Source organism: Pongo pygmaeus, chromosome 9, assembly GCF_028885625.2.
Source record: "Pongo pygmaeus isolate AG05252 chromosome 9, NHGRI_mPonPyg2-v2.0_pri, whole genome shotgun sequence".
In the NCBI taxonomy this organism is placed as follows: domain Eukaryota; kingdom Metazoa; phylum Chordata; class Mammalia; order Primates; family Hominidae; genus Pongo; species Pongo pygmaeus.
This window is the reverse complement of record NC_072382.2, coordinates 75,920,758-75,933,897: the sequence shown is the minus strand read 5'-3', so window position 1 is coordinate 75,933,897 and position 13,140 is coordinate 75,920,758. Positions and strand designations below refer to the sequence as shown.

Here is a 13,140-nt window from a genome sequence, read left to right as displayed (position 1 = left end):
CCGATGACCACAGGCAATGCTTGTCCTAGAAGAAAGGAAAGAGCTAGAATCCCAAGTTCTACTGGGCTGTAGGGCTGGGCCTCTGTGGAGGCTAGTTATACATGCAGAAGTCTGATCCTGGGAGGCCATGAGAAAGACTCATGAGAAGATAAGGTGAAAGAGCAGGAACTGAAAATCCCACAAAGTAAAAAACTTCACCAAGAGAAATGTAAGCCAATGTTATCAAAAGCAAAGATAGGGATTGATGGCAAGGCCCATGTTCAGCAGAATAGCATTTGCACTGTGCACTTTAACAGCAGAAGAAGGTTATCTGCTGTGGATATGAAGATTTAATGGACAGATTTGAGGCATCTGTTGGTAAAAAAGCAGGGTAGGTTAGGAGTATTAAAGTGCCTACTATATAGATATAGAGAGATGACACAGCTATATATTTTTTTACAAAAAACTCTCAAAACCATTGTCTCATTTGTCTCACTTAAGCTAGCCCTGGCAGAGAGGAAAGCAACAATAAGAAATACAGGCATAAGTGATTTTATTGCACTTTGCTCTACTGCATTTGTCAGATATTGCCACAAAACTGAAGGTTTGTGGCAACCCTGAACTGAGCATGTGCTCCCTTCACGTCTTTGTCATGTTTCGGTTAATTCTCACAATATCTCAAACATTGTCATTATTATTATATCTGTTATGGTGATCTTTCATCAGTGATCTTTGATGTTACTACTGTAATTGTTTTGGAGTATGACAACTGTGCCCATATTACATGGTGAACTTGATAAATGCTATGTGTCCTGACTGCTTCACCAACAAACTGTTCCCTCATCTCTCTTCCTCTCCTTCAGACTATTCCCTGAAACGCAACAATATTGAAATTAGGCCAGTTAGTAACCCTACAATGGACTCTAAGTGCTCAAGTGAAAGGAAGAGTCCCCCATCTTTCACTTTAAATCAAAGCTAGAAATGATTAAACTTATGAGGAAGGCATGTTGAAAGCCAAGACAGGCCGAAAGCTAGGCCTCTTGTGCCAAACAGCCAAGTTGTAAATGCAAAGAAAAAGTTTTTTTTTTTTTTTTTTTGAAACAGAGTCTCCCTTTGTCACCCAGGCTGGAGTGCAGTGGCTCGATCTCTGCTCACTGCAACCCCCGCCTCCTGGGTTCAAGCAATTCTCCTGCCTCAGCCTCCTGAGTAGCTGGGATTACAGGCATGCACCACCATGCTTGGCTAATTTTTTTTTTTTTTTGGTATTTTGAGTAGAGACAGGGTTTCAGCATGTTGGTCAGGCTGGTCTTGAACTCCTGACCTCATGATGCACCTACCTTGGCCTCCCAAAGTGCTGGGATTACAGGTGTGAGCCACCACGCCAGGCTGAAAAGTTCTTGAAGGAAATTAAAAGTGCTACTCCAGTGATACAGGAATGACAAGAAAGCAAAACAGCCTTATTGCTGATAGGGAGAAAGCTTTAGAGGTCTGGATAAAAGATCAGACCAACCATAGCATTCCCTTAAGACAAAGCCTAATCCAGGGCAAAGTTCTAACTCTCTTCAGTTCTACAAAGGCTGAGAGAGGTATGGAAGCTGCACAAGAAAAGTTGGAAAGTAGCAGAGGATGGTTCATGAGGTTTAAGGCAAGAAGCTGTCTCCATAACATAAAAGGGCAAGGTGAAGCAGCAAGTGCTGATGGGAGAAGCTATAGCAAGTTATCCAGAAGATCTAGCTAAGGTAACTTGACAAAGGTGGCTACACCAAACAACAGATTTTCCCTGTAGACAAAACAGCCTTCTACTGAAAGATGCCACCTAGGACTTTCATGGCTAGAGAGAAGTCAATGTCTGGCTTCAAACCTTCAAAGGACAGGCTGGTGACTTTAAGTGAGGTCAATGCTCATTTATCACTCAGAAAATCCTAGGGCTCTTAAGAATTATACAAAATCTACTCTGCCAGTGCTCTAAAAACAAAGCCTGGATGAAGCACTTCTGTTTACAGCCCCCTGTTGAGACCTACTGCTCAGGAAAAAAGATTCCTTTCAAAATATTACTGGTCATTGACAATGTACCTTGTCATCCAAGAGCCCTGATGGAGATGTATGAGGAGATTAATGTTGTTTTCACGGCCACCAATACAACATCCATTCTGTAGCCCACGGATCAAGGAGTCAATTCAACTTCCAAGTTTCATTATTTAAGAAATATATTTCATAAGACTATAGTTGCCATAGATAGTGATTACTCTGATGAATCTGGTCAAAGTAAACTGAAAACCTTCTGGAAAAATTTCACTAATCTAGATGCCATTCAGAACATTCATGATTCATGGGAGGTCATAATATTAACATTAAGAGACATTGAGAAGTTGATTCCCACACTCATGATGATTTTGAGGGGTTCAAAACTTCAGTAGAGGAAGTAACTGCAGATACGGTGGAAATAGCAAGAGAATTAGAAGTGGAGCCTGAAGATGTGACTAAATTGCTGCAATCTCATGATAAAACTTGAACAAATGAGTTGCTTCTTATAGATGAGCAAATAAAGTAGTTTTTTGAGATGGGATCTACTTCTGGTGAAGATGCTGCAAACATTGTCAAAATGGCAACAAAGGATTTAAAATATTACATCAACTTAGTTGATAAAGCAGCAGCAGGGTTTGAGAGGATTCATTTATAAGTTCTACTATGGGAAAAATGCTATCAAATTCTGTAGCATTGCATGCTACAGAGAAATCTTTTGTGAAAGGAAGAGTCAACTGTTTCAGCAAACTTCATTGTTGTCTTATTTCTTGTTGGGGGTAGACAGGGTATTGCTCTGTCCCCCAGGCGGGAGTGCAGTGGCACAATCGCAGCTCACTGGAGCCTTGAACCTCTGGGCTCAAGCAATCCTCCTCCTCAGCCTCCCGAGTAGCTGCCACTACAGGTGTGTGCCACTAAACCCACCCAATGTTTTTTATTTTTATTAGAGACAAGGTCTTGCTATGTTGCCCAGGCCAGTCTTGAACTCCTGAGCTCAAGCAATCCTCCCACTTTGGCCTTCCAAAGTTCTGGGATTACAGGCATGAGCCACTGTGCCCAGCCCATTGTCTTATTTTAAGAAATTATCTATGTAAGTAAGAAATGCTTCTACAAAATAATAATAATAATAATCGTAATACACTAAATCTTCAGCAACCACCACCCTGATAAGTCAGCAGCCACCAACATCAGGGCAAGACCCACTCCAGCAAAAAGATTGACTAGCCAAAGGTTCAAATAATCATTAGCACTTTTCAGCAATATTTTAAGGTATGTACTTTTTTATAGATATAATGCTACTACACACTTAACAGACTACAGTATAGTGTAAATGTAACTTTTATATGTACTGGGAAACCAAAAAATTTATGTGTCTTGTTTTATTGTGATAGTCACTTTAGTGTGGTGGTCTGGAACCAAATCCACAATATCTCCGACATATGCCTATTTGGGGTCTGAAATAACCCTGTAGCTTCCAGGCCAAAGAAGAGTAACCCTTCTTTCCTCATTAAAAATACAGTCAAAATGTTCTACTGAAGAGGAAGGGCTCTAACTCCAGTTCTCCCACTTACTAGACGCATGACCAAAGCAAATGACCTTAATTCTCAGGCCTGGTTACCTCCTGCAAAATGGGGATAATAAAACGTAACTCACATACAGCATTTAGTAGTAGAAGCGTGGTTATTACTGGTATCCCCGTCATCTGCTAAATGTGGTCCTGAGCAAGTTACTTACCTCTTGGAGCACTAGGATCTCCCATCAGCAAAACTGGACTACCAATGCTTACTTCCCTGGCTGATTTATGAGGATTAAATGGAATATAAATGAAAGGCACATCATACGTTAGCTGAATCTAAATAAGTGTGGAGGTCTCTGGAGTCAGCGACTGAGTTTGAAGCCAGCTTCTACTGCTTTATTATAGCTGTATAACCTTGAGCAAATAGCAACCTCTCTGAGTCTCAGTTTCCTTGTCTGTTAAAATATGACTGAAAACAGTACCTACGACACAGAGTGGCTGTGAGGACCCAATGTGCCCCTGGCACACAATAAGCACTCAGTGAGAGCCATTGTTTTTGCTGTTTTTTCTGCCTCTGCTCCCCACACAGGGCTTTCCTGTACTGATGAGAAAAGGCACAGATCCTGAAGAGCTCTGAGCTTTGTGAAGAGAAACTGAGGCCCAGACTCAGATCTGGGATGAAGAGTCACCTGTACCAAGTGCCCAATCCTCAACCCTCGCCTCAGCACCAGGTGGAGAGCATCCTCATCTCTCCTCGTGGAACGCTTCTCTGCAAAGGCCAGGAAGGTGTGAGTGGGGGGTATGTAGAGCAGGGCTGGGATCCGGTAGGTAATCCCTCTGTCATCTTCCTGCCGGAACAGAGGGCTGTTGAAGGAGCATGTTGTCACTTCTTCCATGACCTCTGCAAGGATAGAAGGCAGCTCAATGTGTGTCCATACCCAGATGCTGGCCTGAATATAAATTCTGCTTCATCATTTCACTTCTGGAGAGCAAAGGGGGAGGAGGGGCACAGATATATTCAAATGTTTATTTATACAAGAATAACATATGCTCTCAATAGCACAAAGAAGCAATATACATTCTTGTTTAACAAATGAGAATTTCATTAACTCCAGACCCTGTGGGAATTCTATGTGGCCTGTATCAAGTATGTATCTTGGAGCACAGCAGTTTTGCATTTGTTTTTGCCAAGCATCCGGGGGTATTACCAACCTGAGGTGGTTTTTATTGTCAACTTCTTGGCTTGGAGTTTCTAGGCCATTTGGGTATCTGTATGAGTGAATGCGTATGGTTAAGAATTTTCTGGGAAAACTTTTTTTCTGTACGAAAGCCTAGGATAAAAGGCAATCTCTTTGTCTTCTCTCTGTGTCAGTAGGGAGAATTTTTTTTTTTCCTAGTAGATCTGGTTTGATATTTGTCCCCTTCAAAACTCATGGTGAAACTTAATCCCCGATATGGCAGTGTTGAGAGGTGGGGCCTCTAAGAGGTGATAGGGTTATAAGGGCTCTGTCCTCATGAATGGATGAATGGATGAATGGATGAATGGGTTATCATGGGAGTTGCATTAGGGGCTTTATAAGAGGAAAACTAGAGATCTGAGCTAGCATAGTCAGCCCCCTTGCCATGTGATGCCCTATGCCGCCTCCAGACTCTGCAGAGTCCCCACCAGCAAGAAAGCCCTCACCAGATGTGGCCTCTGGACCTTGGATTTCTCGGACTCCATAACTGTGAGAAATTGATTTTCTTTATAAGTTACCCAGTTTCAGGTATTCTGTTAAAAGCAACAGAAAATGAATTAAGATACTAGTCCACCCTATCAGAAGGTATACACCCTACACAGGGTGCAGATTTTCAAGGGACCTAGCTTCATGTGAGTATTTCACATGCCATCCTGTGTCAAAAACTAGAGTCTAACCAGGCCGGGCGTGGTGGCTCACGCCTGTAATCCCAGCACTTTGGGAGGCCGAGGTGGGCAGATCACAAGGTCAGGAGATCGAGACCATCCTGACTAACATGGTGAAACCCCATCTCTACTAAAAATACAAAAAAATTAGCCGGGTGTGGTGGCAGGCACCTGTGGTCCCAGCTACTCAGGAGGCTGAGGCAGGAGAATGGTGTGAACCCAGGAGGCGGAGCTTGCAGTGAGCTGAGATCACCCCACTGCACTCCAGCCTGGAAGACAAAGCAAGACTCCGTCCCAAAAAAAAAAAAAAAAACCAACAACAACAACAAAAAAACCCACTAGAGTCTAACCCATGTGGACCTATAGCTTCATTTGTTATAACAACAGGCCTATTAAAGTCCAAGTTTCTAGGTGAGACATCCAGTGCAGCTGAGGGCAGATTAAGGAGCTAACCACTCTGGTTTTCAGTTCACTCTTGGTTTCTAGGTCCCTGGAGATTTCTCTTACTTTCTCACAAATTCAGCTATAAAGGGCTTTGTTATTTTTTTTCTTTTGAGACGGAGTTTTGCTCTTGTTGCCCAGGCTTGAGTGCAATGGTGTGAGCTCGGCTCACTGCAACCTCCACCTCCTGGGTTCAAGCAATTCCCCTGCTTCAGCCTCCCAAGTAGCTGGGATTGCAACTGCCCGCCACCACGCCCAGCTAATTTTTTGTATTTTTAGCAGAGACAAGTTTCACCATGTTGGCCAGGCTGGTCTCCAACTCCTGACCTCAGGTGATCCACCCACCTTGGCCTCCCAAAGTGCTGGTATTACAGGCATGACCCACCGTGCCCGGCCGGCTTTGTTATATTTTACCCACCATTTTACAGGTTGGCTACCCTGCCATAATGCTCACAATGGAGTCTCCAAGTATTCTTCTTAAAGAAAACCGGGTGTTCCACTTCTCAGAGGTCCAAAAGGGGAATCAAGCCAGACAGACAAAAAGCAGCCTTAGAATTACTTTTTCCTCAAACCAACTGTCATCCAAACCCAATTTTACAAATCATTTATAAATGTTATCAGGCTGTAAGAACAATTTATTCAATAAATATTTCTAGGTGCCTCCTCTGTGTCAGGCCCTAAAATAGGTGATGAGAAGACAGAGAAGGATCAGAGGTTCCTGCTCTCAAGAAACCCAATCCAAGTGACGGAAACAGACATATACGTGGACAATTATAACATGATGTAATAAGTGCTACTTTAGAGGTAAACACAACAGCAAGTAGAAAAACACAAAAGTGGCATCTATCCAGATCAAGGCACCAGAGAAGGATTTTTGGAGAGAATGATTGAGCCAAAAGAGCTCCTGCCTCATATAGTCACAGACTCTGCCTGGAACACTCGTTTCAGATAGCCACATAACGCTCCCTCACCTTCTTCAGCTCTGCTCAAACATCATCCAATCAGTAAGGTTTCTCTGTCAACTCCTTTGCCCCAGCCTATCTTCTTTCCTTGTTCTATTCTCCACACCACTTATCACACTTTGATGTCTCCTATGTTACATTTGTTTAACACATACCACAAAATGGAAGCTCCAGAAACGGCAAGAGTATGTCTGTTTTCTTATTGCTCCACCTTGACACCTACAACTATGCCTATTAAGTAATAGGCACTCGACAAATTTTTGTTGAATGATTGATTGAATCAGTGAGCCAGATCTTAAAGAATGAACAGTGGATTAGCCAACTGAGGGTGAAAAGGAGAAGGGCAGAGGACAAGGATGTGAAAAGCCTATAGGCAACAGAAAACACAGTGAGTTTTGGGGCCTCTCAGTAGTTTAGTGTGACTACAGTAAGGTGGAGTGCAAGGGATGGGGCAGAGGTGGGACTGAAGGGGTCAGCACAGTCCAGATCCTGGGAAGCTTAGATATCTTATTAAGGTGTTTATTCCACAGATGGGAGACCACTCAAGAATTTTTGACAGAGGAATGGCATGATGATTTTAGACCAATCTTCCAGGAAACTTTCAGGACAATGAACTATACGGCAAAGTTGCACTGCTTTTGGCTACAGCTTCCTAGTGTCAATCAAGACAAACTTTTATCAATAGCATATGAATATTTAATCACTTGTTCCTAACTTGAAGAAGGGAAAAGAATTATGGCTCAGTATCATGAGGGGAACTGGGGGAGTGGCCTTGCTGAGTCCAGAAGAAAAGCCTCCCTTCATTTCAATCCCAGGCTCTCAACAGCAGAATCAAAAGATAAGCAAGGGGAGGCCATCTTCTCACCCAATACTAGAGCACACTTCTCTCCTCTCAATTCAGGCTCTCCTCCCTGGGAGGGTCAGGCTTTGTTCTAAGCAAACAATCTGTCTCTGAGCCAGACTGGTATAATGGTTAAGAACATAGGATTTGGACCAGGCCAGGACTATGTGACCTTGGGCATGTTATTCAACTTCTCTATGCTTCAGGATCCTCCCCTATACAATTCAGTAGAGTAGGTGATAGAAATAAAATGCTTAACTACAGTGGCTATTACAAGGCCTATGACATAGTATGAGTGCAATATATGACAGTTATTATTTTTAAACTACCAATTACTGTATATTCTAGTTTTATTCCTTGAATCCTGTGGATGACAATAATAACAATTACAACTCCCTTTCTTAAAAACATTTAAATCCCTCTTTATTGCTGAAAGAGAACATACTTTAAACTCTTAACACCTTAATTACAAGTTAAACCAACACTACTATCATCAGTCAACATGTGACTATTAGTTAAATCTAAACAGGAATTCTCCAGGTGATAAGAAGAATGGAGCACAGGATAGGCATGGAGCGGGATAGGGCTCAGAACAGGAAAGGAAGAGGCTGGGTGCGGTGGCTCATGCCTGTATTCCCAGCACTCTGGGAGGCTGAGGTGGGCAGATCACTTGAGGTCAGGAGTTCAAGACCACCCTGGCCAACATGGTGACACCCCGTCTCTACTAAAAATCCAAAAAATTGGCCGGGCATGGTGGCATCCACCTGTAATCCCAGCTATTCGGGAGGCTGAGGCAGGAGAATCACTTGAAACCAGGAGACGGAGGTTGCAGTGAGCCGAGATTGCACCACTGCACTCCAGCCTGGGTGACACAGCAAGACTCTGTCTCAAAAAAAAAGGAAATGGAGAGGAAACAGGGAAATAATCACCATAGGAGAAGCACAACTTGTCACATGGGCTGGATTCATGTCTCAGCTCCATTTCTTGCTGCATGACGTTTTGATGGTTACTCAACCTCTAGGTCTTGGATTCCTTGCTTGTAAACTATGGATAATAATACCTACCTAAGCGGATCAATATGAAGAACCACTCAAAAGTGCTTTATAAATTTTAAACTGCTGTTTTAATAGGTGTCTTTAATTATAAATTTTGATGTCCTCACAATTTCATTTATGCTTTATTATCACTATAACAATTAGAGCCATTAATTTTTGTAATTATGCTGATCGTGTTGATGACAGAAGTAACATAGATGGTGATTCTGGCATTGCCACCCAAACCGTTTCACACAAATCAGGTGCTGGAAACTGGCGATAGAAAAGAATCAGATATGGGCCTGCTCTGGGGTTCATTTAAGCAGAGAATTCAAATGATTAATTGCTGCTCGATATAATCACTTTCCCATCAAGTCCTCCCCGCTTTCTTACTAGGCTAGTATAGCCCAGCATGGACTCTTAAGTCTGACTTATCTTTGACACTTACTAGCAAGTCACTTTACTTCTGAGCTTCAGTTTCCTCACTTATAAAATGGAGATAATACCGCCTACTTCTCAGACTATAATAATGTAATTCCACAGCCTCCAACTAACCCAATGAGCCTCCAGTGAATCCCAGGAGGCCTTCCTATCTCATTTATTCCCTCCTAACAAGTAATATTTAAGGAGCACCTACCACGTGCCGGACCTTTGAAGATCTGTAGTCTAAACCCTCTCATGGTATAGATGGGAAAACTCGGGCCCGGGATGGGGACAAAGCTTACTGAACGCCACTCCACAGTAAAATCTGGACCAAGACCTAGGTCTCCTAAGTTGAAACTGAAGTCAGGGCTCTTGCTGCCGCCCAGAGACCTCTGGTAAGCAGGGCTTTTCCAGTCTCAGTTCCCTTTCATCTCTGGAGTGATAATGCTGAGGTTTAAGTTCGGCTTCAGTGAGAACGAATAAAAATAGGACTAGTCAAGAATACTCTGCCCAGGTCAGATCCTAGCCGACTAGGTGGCTCTGTCTCAATAATCCAAGGCTGGATTTCCCAAGCGCTGATGGTCTTGCTCAACCTGTCCCCACAGTTGAGTCCTCCTCGGGGAGCTCTCCTGTCTCCCAACCCCGCTCACCTGCACTGGACCCCGGCTCCTCCGTCTCTGTCGGGGCAGAGCTGGACGCCGGGGGTTCTTCCATGGCGCGCGGGGGCAGGTCCGCAGGTCTCATTCGCGGAAGCCCGGGAGAGGCACCGGCCCCAAGGCTGGGGAGACGGAGACAGAGGAGGATACAGAGGGAGAAACAACAGAGACGGAGGACACGGAGACAAGCCCAGAGAAGCGAAGAGCGTGTCGACTGCCGGAAAGAGGTAAGGGCAACGAAAAGAGGCGGGCGCAGGCTGTAGTCAGTGGCGGTTGGGGCCAACCGTTGGCCTCCTCCGCGAGCCCTCCCCGTCCCGCCCCCTCGGCGCTGCCCCTCCCTCCAGCCCGCAGCTCCGTCCCCACCACAGCGTGGGACCGGCACTACCTCCACCCTCGCCAGCTCAGCTCAAGCCCTGGGCCCACCTCAGTTCCCAACGGCCGCCTCCTCTCTTCAGTGCCACAGCCACGAGCTCTTATATTGGTCTGTAGCTCGGTATCACCGCCTAAAGCTTCCCTGGACAGCCTGAGAGTTGAGCAAAGGTTCCGGGCCTCAGAGGGTACCCTATAAAAAGGACCAGAGGTCCAGAGCATTGGCTACTCTCCTTGCAAAATATGAAAATGAAAATATATTCATATATATAATTTATGTGTGTATATATACACACATTTACATACATAGATTTGTCACATAGCACTGAGTCCATTCTTCTGTTTCACAGTACCGGAATTTAAGCCCCCCTCTCCCCAGCCAAAGAGGAAAGGACTGATCTAAGGTCATTTTTTATCTGGGACTAAGTACAACGTAAAGGAAACAGGCTGGGCCTGGTGGCTTATGCCTGCAATCTCAGCGCTTTGGAAGGCCTACGTGGGAGGATGCCTTGAGCCCAGGAGCTGGAGGCTGTGGTGAGCTGTGATGGCGCCACTGCACTCCAGCCTGGGTGACAGAACGAGACCCTGTCTCTAAAATATAACAATTTTAAAAAGAAGAAATTTTACAAACGCCAATAAAAGGAAAGACAGACTGCTAACTTAGAGGACATAAAAATGTAAAGCTTCTGTAAATTTGAATTCGCGATATTTTTCTCATTAAAAAAAATCCTGTGCTGAGGCAGGGAACATACAAGATGAGCCTGGAATATCGTGGTGCCATAAGGAAAGAACTCAAAATGATGAGGGTTCTTTGAAAGAACATAGGTGCCAACCTCAATACAACCTGTTGTATTTTTCTAAAAAAAAAAAAAAAGGCCTAGAACCAGAGACCAACTCAGTCGTAATAAGCCCAAATAATGGGTCTTTTTTTTTTTTTTTTGAGACAGTCTCTCTCTGCCGCCCAGGCTGGAGTGCAGTGGCGCCATCTTGGCTCACTGCAAGCTCCGCCTCCCGGGTTCACGCCATTCTCCTGCCTCAGCCTCCCGAGTAGCTGGGACTACAGGCGCCCGGCACCACGCCCGGCTAATTTTTTGTATTTTTAGTAGAGGACGGGGTTTCACCGTGTTAGCCAGGATGGTCTCGATCTCCTGACCTCGTGATCTGCCCGCCTCGGCCTTCCAAAGTGCTGGGATTACAGGCGTGAGCCACGGCGCCCGGCAATAATGGGTCTTAAAATACTATTTTGTCCCCAAAGGAACCAGGGTTCCATGGAAAAAATGGCTGATTTTAGGTGCAGGGAAGAAAATTTATAAGATTAGCCTAGAACATCTTAACAGAAAGCAAGAAAGCCATAAAAGACTATTTCAGGTCATGTCAAAAGAAGATAAGAATCAATTTGAAGGTGATTCCACTGGCCAAATATGGAAAAATTAGAACATCAAAAAGAACAAGGACTGCAAAGAAAGTTCATATTGACATATGGAGAAAAATGTCACTTTGGTCACCTCAGAGTTTGCTAAGGAAAGCAGCTTTTTATTCTGCCTTTCCTGTACAAACCGTATTTCTGGGTAACTAAATAGTTGATGGGGAAAAGTTCTCCTTCATAAAATAATTAACTGACCAATGCCAAATGAATGATAGAATTTCATCATTTTGTCCTTTAATGACAAAATGAATTTAATGAATCTAGACAGCAATTATCAATAGCTACTAAAAGCTACACCCTTATTGCTCACCTTTTCTTCCCTTCCTACTTTCCCACCTCATTATGGCACTCCCTGCATCTCTCACATATACTACGCCCTCAGGTCCTGGTCTCAGAACTTGCCTCTGGGAGAACTCAAATAAAGACCCTATACCAGGAGATAAGAACAACAAAACAGTAAAGAGTTAAGGATCTAACTTAAGAATGTAGAAAAGGAAGAACAGAATAAATCCCAAAAAGGTAGAAAAGGAAATGATGAAAATAAGAACAGAATAAATGAAACAAGAAGCAAAGTAAAATAGAGGGGACTGACAAAAGCAAATATTAGTCTTGACATATCTAATAAAACGGACAAACCCTCTGGAAACTCATTTTTAAAAGTTATAAATGATATTAATGAAAAGGAGACTATAAGCAGGGATACAACAGAGATCAGAAATAATAATATTAAACAAACTTTATTCATTAAGTTTGAAAATCTAGATACAGTTAATACAGTTTTAGAAAAAGTTACCAAACTAAGATATGGAAAATGTGAAGTCTTACAACTATTTAAAAATCTAAATCAGTATTTTAAAATCTATTCACAAAGATAACACAACTATCCCAATTATTCCAATCTTGTATTTCCTTCATTAATAGAAGGAATGTAAATTGGTACAGTCACTTTAGAGGAAAATTTAGCAATACCTAGAAAAGTAAAAATTTATATCCTCTCCCACCAAGGAATCCCACTACCTGTATTAGATGTGTCCATACGAGAATGTTCATAGCAGCAAATGTTTAATAGTGAAAGACCTAAATGTCCATTAATAGGGTAAACTGTCATGTTTAACAGTATACAGCAGTGAAATAGAATAAATTGTAGCTACAGGTATCAATCTAAATTATCTTCACAAACAAAATATTGAACAAAAAAGCAAGTTGCACAATACAGAGAGAACGGTACTTGTGCAGATTTACCATAGCAGGCCTAACAGGTTATCCTTAGAAAGGTCTGCTTGCAAAGTTGGTGTTTTTTGACTGGTGTCTGGAAACTTGGCTCTCAAAGTGTTCCCAGTCACCAGTTAACTGAAAAGGGTAGTTGACTATGCAGACTGTTTGAATGCAGTATGATTTATGCTGGATACCTGCTTGCTTTCTAGGAGTCTTTATTATGTGCTAGGCAGATGGTGCCCACATGACCAAACCTCAATAAACTGTGGGTACTCTCTAATGGGCTCTCTGGACAGAAACACTACACACGTGTTGCTGCATTTTTGTTGCTGGGGCAAAGTAAGCTCTTTGCA

The 13,140-nt window shown here is 43.1% G+C and overlaps 1 protein-coding gene across 2 annotated transcripts in view; it reads right to left on the bottom strand.

Annotated features, from left to right (window-relative positions):
• NEU3 (neuraminidase 3) overlaps window positions 1-10,825 on the bottom strand; it is a 32,595-nt gene extending 21,770 nt beyond the window's left edge. The window contains exons 1-4 of one of the 2 annotated variants that reach the window (XM_054441770.2): window positions 10,453-10,825; window positions 10,201-10,339; window positions 9,772-9,991; window positions 4,207-4,418 (exon numbers count right to left, since the gene is read on the bottom strand). In XM_054441770.2, the coding sequence (XP_054297745.1) occupies window positions 4,207-4,418; window positions 9,772-9,991; window positions 10,201-10,339; window positions 10,453-10,481 (600 nt within the window). In that variant the 5' untranslated portion in view covers window positions 10,482-10,825. Of the gene's footprint in view, window positions 1-4,206; window positions 4,419-9,771; window positions 10,080-10,200; window positions 10,340-10,452 lie in introns of those variants that run through there. The other variant, XM_063672093.1, reaches the window with a different exon arrangement.
• Window positions 10,826-13,140: the final 2,315 nt, after the last annotated feature.